The 21157-nt window shown below is 37.3% G+C and overlaps 1 protein-coding gene across 4 annotated transcripts in view; it reads left to right on the forward strand.

The window, feature by feature from the left end:
- The window catches only part of LOC150108266 (atrial natriuretic peptide receptor 1-like), a 352590-nt gene that overhangs the window by 141150 nt on the left and 190283 nt on the right, over positions 1-21157 (forward strand). For all 4 annotated transcript variants that reach the window (XM_090415713.1, XM_090415714.1, XM_090415715.1 and 1 more), the window contains one exon: positions 20320-20401. In XM_090415713.1, coding sequence (XP_090271839.1) covers positions 20320-20401 — 82 coding nt within the window. The remainder of the gene's footprint in view (positions 1-20319; positions 20402-21157) is intronic.

Raw genomic sequence — 21157 nt, forward strand, 5'->3', positions numbered from 1 at the left:
TATCCAAGTTGCATTTCTGCAAGAGAGGGATCAAAACCTCTGTCAAAATGTATCAAGACACTGTGCTGAAACCTGTGGTATATCTGAACAGCACCTTGTTTCAGATATACGGTCTTTCAACAGGACTCAGGGCAGTCTTTCAACAGGACTCAGCTACACATGGCAAGGACTGCACAACAGAAGTTGGAGGCAAATGTGCCTGACCATATATCACCATCTGATTGGTCATCTCTGGAAGTCCTGATTTGAATCCATTGACTTCAAATTGTGGTTGAAACTTGAGAGAGTAGCCTGCAAGAAACCACATCTCTGCATTGCCAGCCTGAAGGTGGATTTGAATGAGCATTAGCAGCATTTCCATTGGATGTTGTGTGTACCACTATCGATATGTGACCTCACAGACTTCGGGCATGTGTGAAGGCAAAAGGAGGACAATTTGAACATTGAGTACTTCTGTATGCATGTTATACATGTGGTTTGTAGGTACTGAAAGCTGTAAATGATTTACTAATAGATTAAAGGTTTAAGTGTTATTGCTATTCAAGATTCAAGTTGTAACAGTATTTATGGATAGACTAGGTATATTCATTCATTCATTCATCAGTGGCTTTAACAGATACTTAATACTTAATAACAGACACCCACAGCCTTCCAAGTACTCTTGGATTTCTTAATCTTAATACGAGGAAAAGGAGGTTACTCCTGTGGCTCCAAGTCTGTAAATTGTGTGTTCTATTGGTCAGTTTGCCTGGCCAATAGAACACAGGGATGAAAAACCCAAGTTTCTGGGAGAAAAAACCCTCTACCTCCCTATGAGACTGACAAACTGACCTTTAGTCAAAAGAGACCAGATAAAGATTCCTCACATCATGAATGGGAATTGAACCCATCTTTCTGACCAAAGGGCTTTGTCTATACTGACTGAGCTATGATGGCTCTAGACTAGGTATATCAAGGCTGAAACTAAAAGAGTCCAAGGCTTAAGATAGTCATGATTAACTGCATGATTGCATAGCATGGCATGGAGTAAGCTTCAGATGTCCAAAACACAGATGGAATTGATGTTATAGTCAACTTCAATGAATTCCAGATCTGCAGTAACCAAATCCTACACACTGGGACCCATTAATAGTCATGGATATATCCATTAGCCAAAAAGCATTAAACTATCAAATGAAAAAAATTATCTATAGTTAACTAACATAGCTAGGGAGAGAGATGTAGAGTTCATGCCCATCAGACTAAATGCTAAGCTTGGTATACTAAGACCCACCAGATGGTAAATGAGTTTTTTCGCCTAGTGTAATACCACCACTTTTCTTATCAGAAGCTTGAATTTAGAAATTTTTGTTAGATTTCAAATTCAAAAAAATTAATTATTATTTTCTCAGATATGGAGTGGAGTCAATCTCATCATGGGAGATCCTTACTAACCATGATTCACACAATGCCTATTGTAATTCTCCTTAAACTCATTTACTGATGAATCACTCACAGCCACTTTTTGTAATCCTTTCACAACCAGCCAAGCAAAAAATGATGGTCATAACACCCTTGAAAACAACACACTTACACAGTTTCTAGGGGTTATCCCCCACATATTGAAAAAAGTCAATCCTATTAAATTCCTTTATAAAACATATATTTTTATCATGTCCCCCTCTTTTTTTTGCCTGTCAACTCATCTTTGTAACCCATAAACTATTGTTTTTTCTTACAGGATTCCATAGACCTACCACAATCTTGGTCACTTGCTTTTGGATCTTCTTCACTACTTACTCATCCCCAAAAATACAGATCTGTAAAGGGAAAATACTAACTTCCCTATCCTTGCTGGTCAATGTGTTCTTCAATATCCAAGTTTATTTTGGTCACCTGTGCAATATGTACTTAAACTGTGTTTCTTAGGGGGGGGCCTCCCCCTCGACGAGTCTTTTGACTCCATGGAGGCCTGAATAATAATAATAATAATAATAACTGCATTTCCCTGTTCCCAATCACTCTTCTTGTAGGATTTCTATATCATTGTCATTGGATACTACTCCTCCTGGCTTTGCATTAACAAATGACTATTTCCTCTCAAATCATTTCCTATATTGATGTACAAATTGAACAGCAGCAGCAGACCAAGTACTGAGCATTTGTATACCATTAGCTACCTGCATTCTCCTGGATTCAGTTCCCCTATATACTATTTCTTTTAAGTCTATCCATTATCCACCTTTTTGTCCAAATCACCAGTTTCATCTCATTGCTATTTATGTAAATAACAGAGTTCCATGTGGTATCCCATTCAAATGCATTTGCAAAATCCAGCAGTATCACTTTATAACCATTTCCTTTATCTAGCTCAGTGTCACTTGATTATAAAGGGTGAGTAAATTACTAAAATGGGATCTATCTTTCACAAACCATACTGTCCCCTCATCCCCATAGAGTATCACATTCCTCTCCACACATTCCTGATTTCTGTCTTTTACCAGCTTGTCCAATACCTTAACCACTGCTCTTGAGATGCCGATTATCCTATAATTTACTACATCTGTCTTGGAGCCTCCTTTATGCAGTGGAACTGTTTTGTCTTCTTTCCACTCGATAGGCAGCATCACAGAACCAACATAGGCTTAAATTTAACACTTTGGTTAGAGGAGCAGCAATTTCCATGCACATTTCATAATACATGGACTCGTATTCCATCTAATCCCACTGCCATGTTTGTGTTAAGATTCTGCAATATCCTAAGCATCATCATCATCATCAAATTCCTGACTGCCCTCAATGGGGTGTACAGGATATGATAGTACTACATGACAAATTTACATTATTATTAACTTCCTATCTACAATTTTCCTCCAAATCAATCTGTTACCTGTCAAGACTCCAACATTGTCAGATCTTACATTTCTATCTTCTAAGGAACTTTTTACCATATCAATCCACCTTTATGTACATTTGGCACTGCAATATCTCCTGGATGGTACTCCCTTGCACAATGATCATTCAGTAACTCAACTATTTCATTTGCTTCTCTTATATTTCCAACATCGGTACGTGTTAAAATCATCTTTCTATGGTCATTTTTCTTTAACTCACCACATAGCAAAAGAGCTGTTTGGGGGGTTTCCTTTGGCCTCATTTGAGAGATTCTTCTCATAATTAACTTTGGCTTTCCTTATCATAAATGGCTACCCTTCTTGCCTCATTTTTCATAATCAGTTGCTTTCTATTCCATGCACATATATATTTTTTTCATAATCAGTTGCTTTCTAATTCCATATTTAAATATATATATATATATATATATATATATATATATGTATGTATGTATGTATATGACTATTTTTAAACTGAAAATTCTGCATGTCTGACTGTCATCCACAAAATCTCATGATCACTCTTATATGGAGATAATTTGGCTACCTGATTCTGATTCCACGCCTTTACATTTCATGTGATTGTTCTTCTTTCCAGTCTGTCCCCATAGTCAAAGCCACCCACAGTGATTAATTGTCCTTCACTCACTGTGCTAATTTTCAATTGCATACTGTCCGATCATTCTCCCTTGTGTCCCCCCCCCCATCCCAACCTATAGCAGCAACCATTTATATGAGCAGTCAGTCCTCGACTTATATGTGACTTGTGACCTACAATGGGCATACTTACAATAGTCATCACACATCGACTGAGCACCATGTGAATCCCGTAACCCATGGACCAGGGTGTTATTGCTGGTTTCAAGGCATATTATTTAAGAAATGCTTTTGCTCAGGCTATTCCTGCTACTCATACATTCACAGGACAATGAAGATGCCTTACATCTTCATTGTCAACCTCCAGCTCTTTCCCTTACAGCATCTCTTATAACTGATTATAAATGTCTTATATTTAGGGGTCTGACTTGTAGAAGTAAGGAGATTCTTGTTCCATTGTATAAGGCTTTGATTAAGCCATACATGGACTTCTGCGCACAGAATTTGGTCACCTGGTTTTCAAAAGGATGAAGAGGTGTTGGAAAGGGTCCAGAGATGACTTACTAAGACTTTTGGCTCTTTATTTTAGTAAAAATTACTAAGGTAGTTTCTGATCTCTGGAATATCGAAATGAGGAAAGGTTGAGAGGATGCAGTTTGCAAAGTCTGGTGGATAGGAGGAAGAGGGGTGATATGATAGAGACCTACAAGTTAGTAGGGGGGTTGTTATAGGATCAGTGTTGGAGAGGTTTTACTGCAAATGGTGGGAGATCAGGGGAGAACCAGAAGTCATCCCTGGAAGCTGTATAAGGAGGGTGTGAGCAGGGAAGTGAGAAGCAGGTTTTTTGCATTCAGAGTTGTGAATGATTGGAATGCCTTGCCTGAGAGTGTGGTGTCTGCAGAGAATTTGAGTGTGTTTAAGGCACAGTATGGTGAGCTGTGGTCCGCGCGGTTAGCCTAGTGGCTTTGCGCTTCGCAACCATATGCTGGGGAAGGAGTGTCCTAGGTTCGATTCCCGTCGGAGACGTGAGGAGCTGAAGGATCTTCCTCAGTCATAGCCAAGTTAGCCGGTCTTGGGCGCGGGCAGTAGGGTTTTTTCCGCCAGTTTATCTGGTGTTTTTCATCCCGCAAGCAGGCAAACCGGCCCCTTGAACACACAGGGATACAGCCAAGAATACCTTTAGGCATAGGAGTGACCATTCTATCCTCGTATTTTCGGTTATGAAATCCAAGCATGCTTGGAAGGTTGTGGGCCTTAAAGGCCTGTTAAAACCATTGGGATAGATAGGGATGGTGAGCTGTGTATATGAGAAAAGGACCTCCTAGATGAGTCTTTGATTCCATGGGATGATCTTGGGATGATAATAATAATAATAATAATAATAATAATGATTTGTCTTTGAGCTCTCTGATGAAGAGCTTAGAGTGCTAATAGTGCAAAAAAAAGTTGCAGTAAAACAAGTAAAGAAGAAGCCAAGCCTCCCTACAGTGAAAAAAATGGCAGAAGCATTGATGTCTTCTAATAAGCCAATTCAGATGTTTGAGGAAATACGCCACAATATGAAGAGACTTAGCAAAGCATACAGAACTATGACCTTTTTTTAAATAGATAAATGTAAGTAATTCTAAATTCATTTATTTTCAGTTATTAAATTGTGTAATCTAGTATGTAGACTCACATACTAGCAGTAAGTCATCTTTTAGCCTTTTTTAAATGTTTTTTACATTTCCTGCTATTTACACTTTTTTCCATCAGTCCCCTGAAAAGTGTAAAAAAGGGGTTTTACTGTATATGGAAGGAATATTGGGAAAACAAGAATGAGAGGAGTTATGACCTCTCTCTCTCTCTCTCTCTTTCTGTGTGTGTGTGTGTGTGTGTGTGTGTGTGTGTGTGTGTGTGTGTGTGTGTGTGTGTGTGTGTGTGTGTGTGTGTGTGTGTGTGTGTGTGTGTGTGTGTGTGTGTGTGTGTGTGTGTGTGTGTGTGTGTGTGTGTGTGTGTTATAAATATATATAGTACAGGTCAGAAAAGTTGAGAATATTGTATGGAAAGCAAAGTTAGTGTATGAAAAGAAATAGGCTGTGTAGGCTAAAAAGCAACCCCCCAAAATATTATTGTTATGCTTCAAGAAAACGGAAGAATCGATGTGGTAGAATAACTTTTCTGAATACAATCTTTACCCTTGCATCAGAAACAGATGCAATTGTTCAGGTAATGAGTGCTCACTTTGCTAAGATCTATCAATCTGGTGAAAGTAACATAAGTGTACAAGTATATTGGATGAAGGAATGGAAGTGTATGAGAAGGCAATTCTGGAGGAAATCCAGATAAGAATTCAGCAATTAAGGACCGTTAGGATATCATTGTGTATGATATAGTACAATTTTTTAAATAGCAGTTTCACACATATAAGGGAAATAAAATTTGAATTTATTAAATAGTGCTATATATTTTGATCAATATGTTATGAGCATAATTCAGGAAGAAGGTAGAAAGAAGAATTGGCTACAACATTTAAATTATGAGAGGAGTTATCTTCTTCTTTTCTGTCTAAGATGTGTTGAGTCTTCCATTGAGCAGGATCTTCCAGTCTTCCTTGCTTTTCAAAAAAGTTCATTATAAGTTCTACATCCTGAAATGTTCTTTATTGATTTCAGCTAGGTGATTCTTGGTCTCCCGGGTCTTCATTTTTCAGTTGTAAAAGTATTTATTAGGATGTTAGGTAGTCTGTCTGTCTGTCTATGCATGCAGCATGGCTGAACTATCTCAATTGTTGTTTTCTAATTTTTTTCTAATATTGTCTTTTTATATGATAATTCTTGTCTAACTGTGCTATTTGCTTTCTTTTCTATTCAACTCGTTTTATTTATTTTTCTTAAGCATTTCATTTCAAATGCCAACAGTTTTTTTTTCTCCTCTCTTTTCTTAATTGTTCATACTTCTACTCCATAGATAACTGTTGGTATAATTATTGATTCATATAATTTAATTTTGGCTTATTTAGATATCTTATTTGTTTTCCAGATTTTCTGTAATTTTCCTATGGTAGTCAATCCTATCGCTATTCTGTGTTTGATTGTTTCGAGTCCATCAATTGATTCTGTTAGTTTTGATCCAAGATATATGAAGTTATCTACTTGTTCTATTTGTTCTCCATTTAGGGTGACTGAGATGTTAGTTTGTTCCTCCCTATTTTCATCACTTTGGTTTTTTGTATATTTATTACCACTTCATATATTTTACAGGTTTCGTTTGGTTTGTTTATCAATCTTTGTAGTTCATTTGGGGTTCCTGCAATAAGAACAAGATCATCTGCATATTTTATATTATTTATATTTAAACCTTTTGATGTTGATTCCAGGCTCCTTATCTGTTGCATTCTTTACAAATTCTAGATATATGTTGAATAGGCATGGGGATAGTGGACATCCTTGCATTACTTCTTTTTGGATCTCCATGGGCTCTGTTGTGAGTGTGTCCTTTTTTAATTATTGCATTTGTCTTAGAGTAATATTTTATCAGAAATTGTATTATATATTTATCTATTGCTTTTTCTAGTAGAACTTTAAGAAGAATTTCTCGATTGATGCTACTGAAACGTGTTTAAAGTCCACAAAACAACAATATAGGTCTTTATGGTCTTCCCAGCTGAGTTCTGCTAGTTGGTGCAATGTGAAAATCAGGTCTATTGTTGAATAGTTTCCTCAAAAACCAGTATGTTCTGTGCCTATCAGTTCTTCATAGGTGCTTTTAAATCTATTTTGTATAATTCTTATGAATATTTTATAGGTATGGGAGAGTAAATTGATTGGTCTGTAGTTTCTACAATCTCTTTTGTCTCCTTTCCTGTATGAGGGTTGTTTGAAAAGTTTGATAAAAAAATAAGTTAAACACATTTTGTTTGGAAAAAATCACCTTTATTTCTCAACATAGTCTCCATCGAGGTCTACACATTTGGTCCAGTGAGTTTCCACTTTTTTCATCCCATCTAAAAAAGTAGGATTTGTCAAATTGTGCAAGACTGTCATTGACAGCCTTGATGGCATCCTCGTTCGAAGAAAATTTTTTCCCACTGAGCCAAATTTTTAAGTTTGGGAACAAGAAGTCACATGGGGCCAAGTCCAGAGAATATGGATGTAGAACCAATTCGAACCTCAATTCGTGCAATTTTGTCATTGTGACGGCTATGTGGGACGATGACTGTGGGATGGTACATTGTCTTGATAAAAGAGAACTTTTTGTATGTGCTAATCTTCACCATTTTCTCTTCAGTTTTTCTTTTAAATGGTTCAACAATGATGCATAATAGACTCCTGTTATTGTCTTACCCTTTTCCCAAATAGTCTATCATGTAATTCCTTGGGAATCCCAAAAAACAGTGGCCATCACCTTCCCAATAGACTCCTGTTATTGTCTTACCCTTTTCCAAATAGTCTATCATGTAATTCCTTGGGAATCCCAAAAAACAGTGGCCATCACCTTTCCAGCTGACAAAACAGTCTTCACTTTTTTTTGGTGCTCTTTCATCGGGCATTGTCCACTGTTTTGACTGCTGCTTGGACTCGGGTGTGTAGTGGTGGTGGATTCAAGTTTCATCTGCAGTCACGAATTGACGCAAAAAATTCTGCGAATTGCGATTAAACATTGTCAAACACTGCGTTGAAATGTCTTTTTGCATGCCTTTTTGATCGACAGTCAACAATCACAGCACCCATCATGCACACAGCTTTTTCATGCTCAATTTTTTGTGCAGGATATTATATACCCATTCAGTTGGGATGCCTACAATCTCAGCAATCTCACACACTTTCAATAGGTGGTGTTCCATAACAATACCATGGATTTTGTCAATCATTTCCTTTGTAGTGACCTCAGTTGGGAGTGGTCATAGGTCCATCTTTGATGGACCTATGACCATGTTTAAACTCGTTTATCCAAAAATAAGTAGTCTTTAATGCAGGTGCAGAGTCCAAATAAACTGCATCTAACTTGGCTTTGATCTGCACGGCTGTCCACTTCTTCAAATGAAAGTGTTTTATCACTGCACAAAACTCATTTTTCTCCATTTTTATGAAAAATGCAAACATGGTCATTTTAAACGTTTGCCAGTTTTAGTCACACGTGGCTAAAATTTTGCCAGGGGGTCATGAAAAAGATGATACATGCCGACACTGGCAAGAATGAATGAATTGGTTCGCCGTCTATTGGAAATTTACCAAACTTTTCAGAACTTTCCAGTTCTCCAGTCATTTGGTGTATCTCCTGTTCCTAGTATTTATTGAATAGGATTGTTAAATATTTTATTGATGTGCTGTGTCCATATAACCACAGTTCAGTAGGGATAGTATCAACACCTGGTTCTTTGTTTTTCATTTGTTTTACTGCGTATCTAACTTCTTTTAAAATTTTTGGGTGATCGTTATTTTCTTCTGTTGTTGGCATTGTAGTTTTATTTCCTTGATGAAAGATAATCTTAAAATGGTTCGACCAGGCAATATATATATATATATATATATATATATATATATATATATATATATATATATATATATATATATATATATATATATATATATATATATATATATATATATTGCCTGTGCAATATATATATATATATATATATATATATATATATATATATATATATATATATATATATATATATTGCACAGGCTAGAATGTAGTCAACAAGGACAAGTCATATAATTATGTGCATACTTCCACTTGTTTCGGTCGCAGTTGTATGAGTAGGAGGAAACACTATTGAAGTTCCAGAGAAATAGGTATAGTTATGTAATTAAAAAGTTTATAAACAATTAATAGGAATCGCTTCCAAAACTTAGAGAGGGCATGTAGCCTGCTTAATTAAGATTAGGATGGTGGCATAGGACTTCACATGATTCAAGAAATAGATGACCTGATTCCAGAAATCTTATATAATCTAATCTCAGCGGATGACAAAAACAGGATCTTTGTCATCTGCCAAGTGCTGACTGTGGATCTGATCATAGACTGGTCTTAATGAAAATGAATATTCGCCTGAAAACAACAAAAATTAAAAGAAGTAAACCCCTAAAATGGGATCTGCAAATGGTACAAAATCCAATAGTAAAATCAAAATTTAATGAAAATGGATTAAATTTTGCATAACTTCTTTTTTGCATTTTTAAATTTTACATAATATTTTGCATAACAGTTTGATTCTTTTAAGATATACGAGGAGACAAAGATGGAAACATAATCATTGATAAGGAAAAGATAAATGGAAGATGCGTGAAGTACTTATCAGATCTCTATGATGAGGATAATGGTAACATGATAGATGACTCACGAAACCTTAAGTTAAACGTAACAACAGATACTACTCTGCTGACAAGAAAGGAGATCTTCTTCTTCTTCTACAGCTTCTCCCACTTAAGTGGGGTCACTGTTTGTTATGAGTCTCCTCCACACCTTCCTGTCTTGGGCTGTCACCACATCCAAGTTCTTCATCTTCAAGTCCTCTTCTACCAGCTCCCTCCATCTCTTCTTTGGCCGCCCACGCTTCCGCCTTCCTTGCACATCCATCTGCATGACCCTTCCCACATATTCGTCCTCCCTCCTCATCACATGACCAAACCATCTCAACCTTGCCTCCTGTATTTTCGCTCCTAGGTTCGTAACTTTCACTGTTCCCCTGACATAGTCATTTCTCAGATGATCCTTTCTGGTCACACCGCACATCCACCTAAGCATTCTCATTTCTGCTACTTCCATCCTGCTGATGTTATTTTTCATCAGGGCCACAGTTTCTTTAGCATATGTCATAGCTGGCCTCACTACTGTCCTATAAATTTTGCCTTTCAGATTGATCGGCACCCTCTTATCGCATAACACTCCAGCCATCTCCCTCCAGTTCCTCCAACCCGCTTGTATCCTGCATCCCACTTCCTTCTCAGCTCCTCCATCTTCTTCCACTGTTGAACCTAAGTATCTAAAGGCTCTCACCTTCCTGATGACATTTCCTTCCAGCTCCAGATCTGTCTCCTGGCCACCGCCCACTGCGCAACACATATACTCTGTCTTACTTCTGCTCAGTCTCATACCTCTCTCTTCCAGTACTTTTCTCCATCTTTCCAGTTTAGTTTCCGCTTCTTCTCTTGAATCTACACACAGCAAGATGTCATCTGCATATAACATTGTCCAAGGTGCATCTTCTCTCACCTCCTCTGTTACCACCTCCATCACAATATTAAACAGAAACGGACTTAATGCTGACCCTTGATGTAAGCCAACTGTTACTTGAAAACTTTCTGTCTGTCCCAAACAGGTCCGAACACTTGTCTTCACATTTCTGTACATTTCCCGCACCAACCTGACATATTTCTCCGGCACCTTCTTCTCCCTCAGACACCTCCAGACTTCTTGCCTTGGCACTCTATCGTATGCTTTCTCCAGATCAATAAATACCAGATGTAGCTCCCTTTGTTTCTCTCGATATTTTTCCATCATCTGTCGTAACCCAAAGATAGCATCTGTTGTTGATCTACCAGGCATGAAGCCAAATTGTTCCTTTGCAATCTCCACCTCCTCCCTCAATCTACCATCAAGAACCCTTTCTAGGATCTTCATTGTGTGGGACATCAACTTTATTCCTCTGTAATTTTTACAGTCTTGTGCATCCCCTTTACCCTTGTAGATGGGAACAAGAGTACTCTCCCTCCATTCCTCGGGTATATTTTCCTGTTGGCAAACTTTCATGAACAGGTCCCACAGCAGGTCAATTCCCTCTTCCCCCAGTGCCTTCCATGCCTCCACTGGAATTCTGTTGGGGCCCACTGCTTTTCCATTCTTCATCCTCTTCATGGCCTCCATCACTTCCATTCTACTGATGTTCTGCACCATCCCCTCAGAAGGCTGCCTATCTCCTCTGTGAGTCCTTGCATTTTCTTCATTCAAAAGTCCCTCAAAGTATATTTTCCATCTGTTTCTTATGTCCACATCCCTCCATAATACTCTTCCTTCAGCATCTTTGATCTGCCTCACATGTAAGATGTCCTTAGCTGCTTTATTTCTACATTTCGCTAGTTGCTAAATTTTTCTATGTCCTTCCTTTGTTTCTAATTGATCATACAGATCTTGATATGCCATGGCCTTTGCCTGTGCCACAACTCTCTTGGCTTCTTGCTTTCTCTCTTTGTATACCTCTCTGTCCTCTTCCACTCTTGACTCATCCCACTTCTGCTTTGCCTTCCTCTTAGCTGTCACTGCCACTTGTACATCATTATTCCACCACCAACCCTCCTTCTGCTCTCTAATCTTTCCAGATGTCTCACCAAGCACCTCGATTGCACAGCTCAGGATTACTTTTGAATTATGTTTCCACCAATCTTGTACACTTTCCAGTCCATCCGAAATCCTCTCTAACACTCTCTCCCTAAAACGATTCCTCACACTCTCCTCTTTTAAGCGAAACCACTTAATTGTCTTCATCCCATGGCAACCAGAAGTTCTTATCTTCGATCTTATTTTAAAGTATGCGCACAGCAGTCGGTGTTGTTGTGATACTTGATCTGTTGGAATTACTTTACAATTTATCACAACCTTAAGATGTTTTCTTCTAGTCAAAATGTAGTCAATTTGTGAGCTGTTGTTACCACTTCTAAATGTTATCAAATGTTCTTCCCTCTTGAAGAAAAATGAGTTCACAATTGCCAGATCAAATGCTACTGCAAAGTCCACAACCCTCTCTCCTTCCTGGTTCATCATTCCCACTCCGTGGCCACCATGCACCCTTTCACAGTCTCTATTCTGTCTTCCTATGTGCCCGTTCAAGTCTCCTCTGACAATCACCATCTCATTTTCTTCCAATTCCCTCATTTCTTCATCTAACACGTTCCAGAACTCATCTTTTTCCTCTGCTGTACAACCAACTTGCGGGGCATATACACATAATACGACCACCCACTCTTCTCCAAGACCCAATTTCATTCGCATGATCCTGTCGTTCCTTCTACCCACGTCCAGTACTTCACCCTTCATTCTGCCACACACTACAATTCCTACACCATTTCTTCCCTCGTTATTCGCTCCAGAGTAGAACAATTTATATCCATCTCCCAGTTCCTTTGCCTTTTCCCCTTTCCACCTTGTCTCCTGCACACATAAAATGTCCAACTTCCTCTTCCTCATCATGTCTGCCACCTCTCTTCCCCTTCCAGTCATGCTTCCAACATTCAGTGTTCCCACTCGCAACATCCTCTCCACCTGCTGGGCTTGCTTCTTTAACCGCACCCGCCCTTGATGCAGTAGCGCTCGTCCACTTCTCACAGCTGTAGGGCGATGTGGCTGCGCGTCGCTTAAGGGGTACACCCTAGCCCTTATATCATTTTCTCTTCGACTCATAATCATAGTTTGAGTTGGCACTGAAGTTTTCCGACCGGATGCCCTTCCTGACATCAACCCTCACATTTATCCGGGCTTGGGACCTGCACCTATTGAGGCTAGCTTGCCTCCTTCGGTGGCTGCATAAGACAAAATGACTTAGCAAGATAGGAAAGACTCACTCTTAGCCCTCGAATACTCTAATAGCATCAGGGGGAAGGAGCAAGGAGAGGAGAAAGAAGCAAAGAAAGAAGAGGAGGGACCAGTCTACAGAATAATATAACAGCTATATATTACATGAAGTAAGGCATGGTCCAGCATCAGGTACCTCGGGTTTGCCATGCCATGACAAGAAAGGAGATAGAACATGTAATTAAGAATCTTCCTAATAATAAATCCCCTGGGTGTGATAATATCCTGGCTGAGCTGCAGAAAGCTTTGACTAGCAATAATAACAACTATTTAGTGGAATCCATTCAGGACATCTATAAAACTACCTGAAGTTTTTACATCTATCTGCATAACAATTCCAAAGAAAAATAATGCACAAAATTGAGAGGATTACAGAACTGTGAGCCTAATATCCCATTCATCTGAAATTATTTTAACCATTGTTAACAAACAAATTGATAAAGCCTTAATTGGTGAATTGAGTGAACAAAAGAAAGACTTCAGAAGAGGAATGGGAACCATTAATGCTATCCTGGAACTAAAAATACTAATAGAAAGATCACTTGAAAGAAATAGAAACTTTTACATATGCTTCATAGACTTTCAGAAGGCCTAAAACATAATAAAATGTTCAATATATTAGATAAATTAGACATAGAAGATCATGTACTTAAGATTATAAAGTGATTTACACCAAACAGAAAATGCAGCTGTTTAACTGTGAGGCTTCTGTAGTGAAAATAAAAAGAGGAGTTAGACAAGGTTGTATCCTTTCACCAAATCTATTTAATATCTGTAGTGAGACAGCGATGAAAAGATGGAAAAACAAAAAATAGGAATTATTATCAATGGTATAAAATGCAACAATTTTAGATATGCTGACGATACCATTCTAATAGCAGTAAAACTGAAATAAATGAGTATAAAGAGTGGTATGATAGACTTTGTGTTTCTCAGGGGGGGACCTCCCCTCGATGAGTCTTGACAGACTTTATGTCTTAGGAAGGACCTCCCTCGATGAGTCTTTTGACTCCTTGGAGGCCTGAATAATAATAATAATAATAATAAATTAATCAAATTACTTCAGCTACTAATTGAAGTAGGTAAAGAATTTGGATTAGATATAAATCCAAAAAAGACCAAATTTATGAAAATCTCAAAAGAAAACAGATCCGAGCCAGATCTGTTTTCTTTTGTTTCATCAATATTCATAAACAATATGAAAATTGAACATACAACAGAATACAAATATTTAGGCACTTACTTTACTACAGATGGAAAACAAGATAAAGAAATAAAAAATAAGAACAGCCATAGCTAAAGATGCCTTCTGGAAAAATAAAGACCTGCTCAGAAGTTCTGTGGGTATCGACAAAAAGAAAAGAATGATAAGAACATTAGTGTGGCCAGTTTTCACATATGGAAGTGAGACCTGGATATTCAAGAAGAGAGTAATCATTATCATTATTATTTGACACCTCCAGGGAGTCCAAAGACTCATCGAGGGAGGGCACCTACTCTACATCTCTGTCTCCACCACTCAATCCTCCAACTGACCACAACTACCAATGCCATCTACCGTCCATCACCACTAATATTTCCACAGACAATCACAAACATCCATGCCCACGGCGGGATTTGAACCCACAGCCTTTTGGCTGGAGAGTGGATATGATAACCACTCGGCCAGCCAGGCTGGCAAGTAAGATAACAGATAATGACCTTTGAAATGTGGTGCTATAGGAGAGCTCTGAAAATCTCATGGACAGAACATGTGACAAATACAGATGTTCTACAGAGAATGAGAACACAGATCTTTGTTTCAGGAAATGATCCAGAGAAAGATGAGATTTGGCAGGACATGTACTGAGAGGTTCAGCAGGACAGAGGAGACTAACAGTTTTAGAAACAAAAATTATGGAAAATGGATCAAGAGACAAAAAACAAAGGACATGGCTTGATGGCTTGAAGATATAAGATCATGGACAGGATCACATGGCTATACAAAAACAAAAAGGAAAGCCACCAACAGAGAGAGAGAACTAGAAGGACATGGTGCTACACTCTCTCACTGAGGAAGCTACATGAAGAAGAAGAAGAAAGTGCTCCATGAAGTAATCAGCTAAAACAAGTCATATAAGACTACCCATCACATTACCTTTGATTTGTTAATACAGTTTATCTTGTGAAGTAAAGTAACCAGCATTGATAGTAAAGTTGAATAATTTAACTGTCATTATGGAAATCTCCCTGAAATAGTCTGCGCGGTTAGCCTAGTGGCTGTGCACTTCGCAGTCATATGGAGAAGAAGTGCCCTAGGTTCAATTCCCGTCGGTGACGTGAGGAGCTGAAGGATCTTCCTCAGCCATAGCCATGTTAGTTGGTCATGGACAGCAGGGTCCCCCCCGTTTATCCTCCTGGGGTTTTATACACTGGGACGTAGGGCTGACCACCATATCCTGTGAACGGTTTGAGGTCCGATGATTAATAAACTCTCGACACCACAAGGTAAAAGAGGGAAAAACAGAAGATGAGATGATGATGATGAGGGAAATCTCCTTGTAAAAGTTGTAGTCTCTCGAATTGGCATGTTTGTAAACAGAAAAACAACATCAAAAGAAACCATTTCAGACTCTTGAAGATGAAGATCTTTAATTTTTTCTTTGAAGTCAAAACTGTTTTTGATATATGAGATGGTTTTGCCAGTGGAATTTCATAGAAGGCTTGAGAGATATTTTGCCATATAATAAATAAGAGAATTCAGGTGGCAGAAATGAAATTCCTTAGAATAACAGAAAAACTAACTCTAATAGATAAAAAAAAGAAATGTGAAATAATTAAAAATCTTAAAATTAATTCCATAAAAAACTCAATGATTAAATATAGGAAAAACTGGCTAGACCATATAGCAATAATGCAGAGAGAAAGATTACCAAAAAAAAAAAAAAAGATCTTAGCATATAAGCCTAGAAGAACAAGGAATAGGATGACCAAGAAGAAGGTGGACTGAGTCCGGAAGAGGAAGAAGAAGAAGAAATAAGAGATCCTGTGAAATCAACTATCGGATGTAATGGACAACCAGATTTGTGCACTTTAGGAAAGTCATAAATATGGGAGATGAGCTTGATGAATCCACAATTTTTAATAGTATTGGCACCATAAGGAGTATGTTTTAATATATATATTTTTAAATTGGTTTAGTTGGCTTTGCATAGGATCGCTATTGGTTATACTAAAAGTAGATCTATCTCATAATAAAACATTAAGTTTGTGATTATGGTCAGTGGTATCCATCAAAACAGTTGAATCTCCTTTGTCAGTATTTATTATAACAATGTTATTATTTTAGTGAAAGGAATAGAGTGCTTGTAATTCAGATAATAAAATATTCAGAGGAGGAAGAAGTTTAGCTATATCCAAAATCTGTGACACCTAAAGCTGTAGTATTTTAGCTTCATCTCTGCATAAGTCCATACACACAGATGAATGTTATCCATTATGTCTGATAGTTGATTCCATAGAATGGATCTCCTACTCATTATTTGGCAACTGATCTCTCAAATCTACCAGAATTAAGTCATAGTTGAGATACCCCAAGGATCAGTCATCGGATTCTTTGTTGTTCAATCTATACATTATAATATCCTGTTAGGAGATTATAATAGATAAGCAACGCAAAGTATCACTTCACTAGTAGGTTGCTTGTACATTGATGCATTATGAGATAATGTGCTATGCATTATCCCATAATGCATAGCACATTTCATTTCAGATGCATATATTACTATGCATTATGGGAAGAATAATTACTAAGACAGGTTTAAGACTTTGCATATGCAAAATATGGGAAACATATGTAAAAATCATGTTTCCCATCTGCAAGTAATAATAATAATAATTATTATTTTTATTATTATTATTCAGGCCTCCTTGGAGTCAAAAGACTCACCATGGGAGGTCCTTCCTAGGAAACACAAAGTCTATCATACCACTCCTTGAACTCATTGACTGTTCTTGCTCTCACCACTCTATCAGGCAATGCATTCCACGGTTCAACCACCCTCCATGCAAAGAAACCACTCCTCACCCTCTTGTTCACAGCTTTCTTTCATAACTTCCAGGGATGCCCCCTGTCATCGCTCCTTCCCACTGTTTCACTAAGCGAAAGAACTCCCCGAGTGTCAACTCTGTAACTACCTCTCAACAGTTTAAAAGTCTCAATCATATCACCTCTCCTTCTTCTATCTATCAAACTCTGCAGTTAACATTCTCTCAGCTGATCCTCATAACTAACATTGTACAGTCCTGAAACCATCTTTGTTATCTGCCTCTGTACCCTATTTAATTTATTTGAAGGGGATAATTCATTTATCCCCTTCAAATCCTGGGGACCAAATATAAGAACAATAGTCTAAGGATATATCAGTACATCTGCAATAATGAGAAGGATAAAAGATCATCTTCTCAGTATTGTAGCAATCCTCTAGATTACCTTCACCACTTTTGCAATATGTTCCCTGAATTTCAGGTTTCTATCAATCATCACCCCCAGATCTCTTGTCTTCCCCCCCACTTCCTCCAGTAAAATAGTGTATCACCAATATTTTAAATACTCTGGATAAGAGAAAGATGTGTGAAGTTTTTTCACTTAGTTTTAAATTAAATTAAACTTGCCAAAATATATATATATATACTTGTTTAATCCTTTATCCAAGTGTAAGCAAAGTTTGTGGGTGAATTATCTTCACGACAAGGCTACTTATATATAGAGGCTGATGACTTTGCATCATTTGCCTTAGTATTCCATAATGCAATGCACACATCCTTTCATACATGTATATTGCTATGTATTATGGGAAAGATCATCACCAGAACAGTTTTGACCTTTATTAAAGTCTCATCAGTTACCTGGTAAACTATAAACTTCTGAAATTATGTTATAGGATATCAGTTGATAAAATTTCCTTATGTAGCAGGCAGGGAGAGGAGAAGGGAATCTTTTATGGAAGTTAAGTTTGTGTGTGATAAAGAAAGGGGTGAGAGCTAGATTTTTCTTCCACAGAACAGTGAGCAATTGGAACAGTTTGCCTGTTGAAATAGTGAGTGGATGTCATGTGAATGAGTTTAAAAGGAGTTATGATGGCTGCTATGGGAGATGTATGGAATCCCTCAATGAATCATTGATTCTCTGGAGGTGTCTGATGATGATGATAATAATAATTATTATTATTATTGCACTCTACATGGAGTTGGCAGACTCATCATGGGAGGTTCATTCAACTGACAACATATTTATCATACCAAATCTTAAAATCTTTAACACTCCGTGCATTAACAACACATTCTGGTTTTGGATTCCATTCACTGACAATTCTCCTTGTAAAAAATATATACCTTGCACCCCTCTTCACCACACTCATAAAACTTCCAGGGATGACCTCTGGTTTTTTCCTCCTCTCACCTTCTACTCTTTTTATAATCTCATCTGTATTAATCCGATAAATCCTCTCACTAATTTAAATGTCTCTATCATATCACCTCTTTTTCTTCTATCCACCAAAACTCTGTGATCCACATTTCCTCAGCCTCTCTCCATAGTCAGCATTCCAAAGTCCTGACATTGCCTTAGTCACTCGTCTCTGGACCCTCTCCAATATCTCCACATCACATTGAAAACCAGGTGACTAGATCTGATCACAATAGTCCAAGTGTGACCAGTGGCACAACCACCTCCTTATCCTTTCATGTTAGGGTACTTCTTATCATATCAATGATGTGCAACCTTTGCAATGCTAGTAACATACCCTGTAGAGTCATTGGTTCTCTGGAGGTGTCTGATCATGATAATAATAATTATTATTATTATTGCACCCTACATGGCAGACTCGTTGTGGGAGGTTCATTCAGCTGACAACATATTTATCATACTATAACATAACATATTTATCATACTGGCAACATATATATAATAATAATAATAATGTCATGTGAATGAGTTTAAAAGGAGGTATGATGGCTGCTATGGGAGATGTATGGAATCCCTCAATGAGTCATTGGTTCTCTGGAGGTGTCTGATGATGATGATGATAATAATAATAATGACAAGGAAAAGTGAAAATAAGAATATATTCTGGATTATTTGGAGTAATTACATCAAAAAATAGTTAAATGAGATAAGCAAAAACAGTAGAAAATGCCTTCAAGAAAACTGTTAATAGATATATAACTGTGGGAAATACATTTAAATAAAAGAAACACGCGTAAAGAGATTTTAAAATTATAACACACAGATATCAGTTAAAACACAGATATCTGTATTTTCACATAGCGTAATGGAATTTCTGCACAAAAAAGCTGTTACATAAATTAGGCAATGTATATTATTATTATCATTATTACCTGACACCTCCAGGGAGTCCACAGACTCATCAAGGGAGGGCAACTACTCTGCAACTCTCCATCTCTGCCACTCTCCATCTCTGCCTCTCTCCATCTCTGCCACTCAATTCACCATCTCCAATGAACTGCAACTACACCAACGCCATCTACCACTAGCCACCACTAGTATTTCCACAGACAATCACAATCATCCATTCCATAGTGGGATTCGAACCTGCAGCCTTTTGGCTGAAGAGAGTGGATACGCTAACCACTTGGCCAACCAGGGCGGCCTGGTTGGCCTAGTGGTTAGCATGAATAGGATGTGAAGTTAGAGAAAGGAGGTAATGGATGTAAAGGAGGAAGAGCATGGGTGAAAGCCCTGAACCTTGGGGCACTCCAGTATTCATGGAGAAATTTGATGAGGGAAAGCCATCCATCCTGAAACAGTTATGAAGATGATGGCATGTTCCTCAGGACTCATTACTACTACTACTACTACTGACACTCTTCAAATCAAGTTAATTTATCGATCTGAAAATTTTATTAAAAGTAAAACAGTACATAGAGAGAGAGAGAGAGATTGAGAAAAGAAGAAGAAGAAAGAATAAGAAAAGCAAGTCATTTCCAGAAATTGTATTAAGGAATTGTTAAAGTATAAAAATGAAACATTTGTAAAGAAAAACATTAAATTATTTTTAAGTTTCTCAAAAAAAAATTACTGTTATAAATATATGAATGATTTTAAAAATGAATAACATTACAGTTATATCTTTTATAAATTTTCATCATTAGGACATATTTACTTTATTAAGGATACCATCAAAATATGAAAAATATGTCTTGTATAGCTTGTTATTTTTAATAAATAGCATATATTAATTTTATAACACATTCATTATTTTATCTCAAAATTTTATTTTTCTACTGATCATAGAGTTCCCCCTGCTGGAGACTGTTCTTTCAACTATTCTAGTGTTTCTGCTTGTGTGTTTTATATTTGGTATTGTACTATACAGGTGAGTAATGTGTGATTCTTGCCTTCTTCTTTTTTTAATAATTATTTTAAATAAACTACCAGTGGCTAATAGTTAATAGACTAATAATATAATGAACAATGTTGCTTTCAACTGTAAAATAATGCATGCATGCATGTCTAATGTGTAGATCTTAATTTTTCTTATTACAAACCTCTATGCAGCCAACAGACTCATCATGAAAGAAATGTAAGTTATACTTGACAAGAAAGTTTCATTCATCATGAGTCTTTTGACTTCTTGGAGTCAGCATCATTCATGGATTATAGATTCTTGTTTTAATCCATAATCTAAGTATGGGCAGACAAAATACGCCTGATGTATCTTCAATTAAGTTACTTATATATATAACTTATATAATTAAGTTACTTATATATAAAGAGACTGTCAAATTGGTTCAGCATACCATAATATACAGTACACTCTTTTGGATGTGTATTTTTTTATGATGACCCCACATATGATAGGCCACAAGACCCATAAGACTACAATGCCTTGTGTGGGCAAGTGATTAATAGTGCAGATGTGGTAGCCTTGCAAGAGGATTTGAATAAGCTAGATAGATGGGCAAATGAATGGGATGTCAGTTCAATGCAGCAAAATGTAAGGTCTTGAGGTTTGGGACACATCGATGGGATGCTGCATACTCTATGGGAGGAGTTATACTGGAGGAAGTAGGGGAGACAAGAGATTTGGGGTGCATTTAGAGGACATATTGCAAAGGTGGTGAAGGTAACA

This window comes from Typopeltis vanoorti, chromosome 3 (genome assembly GCF_054136105.1).
Source record: "Typopeltis vanoorti isolate ZY-2024b chromosome 3, IOZ_Tvanoo_1.0, whole genome shotgun sequence".
Classification (NCBI taxonomy): domain Eukaryota; kingdom Metazoa; phylum Arthropoda; class Arachnida; order Uropygi; family Thelyphonidae; genus Typopeltis; species Typopeltis vanoorti.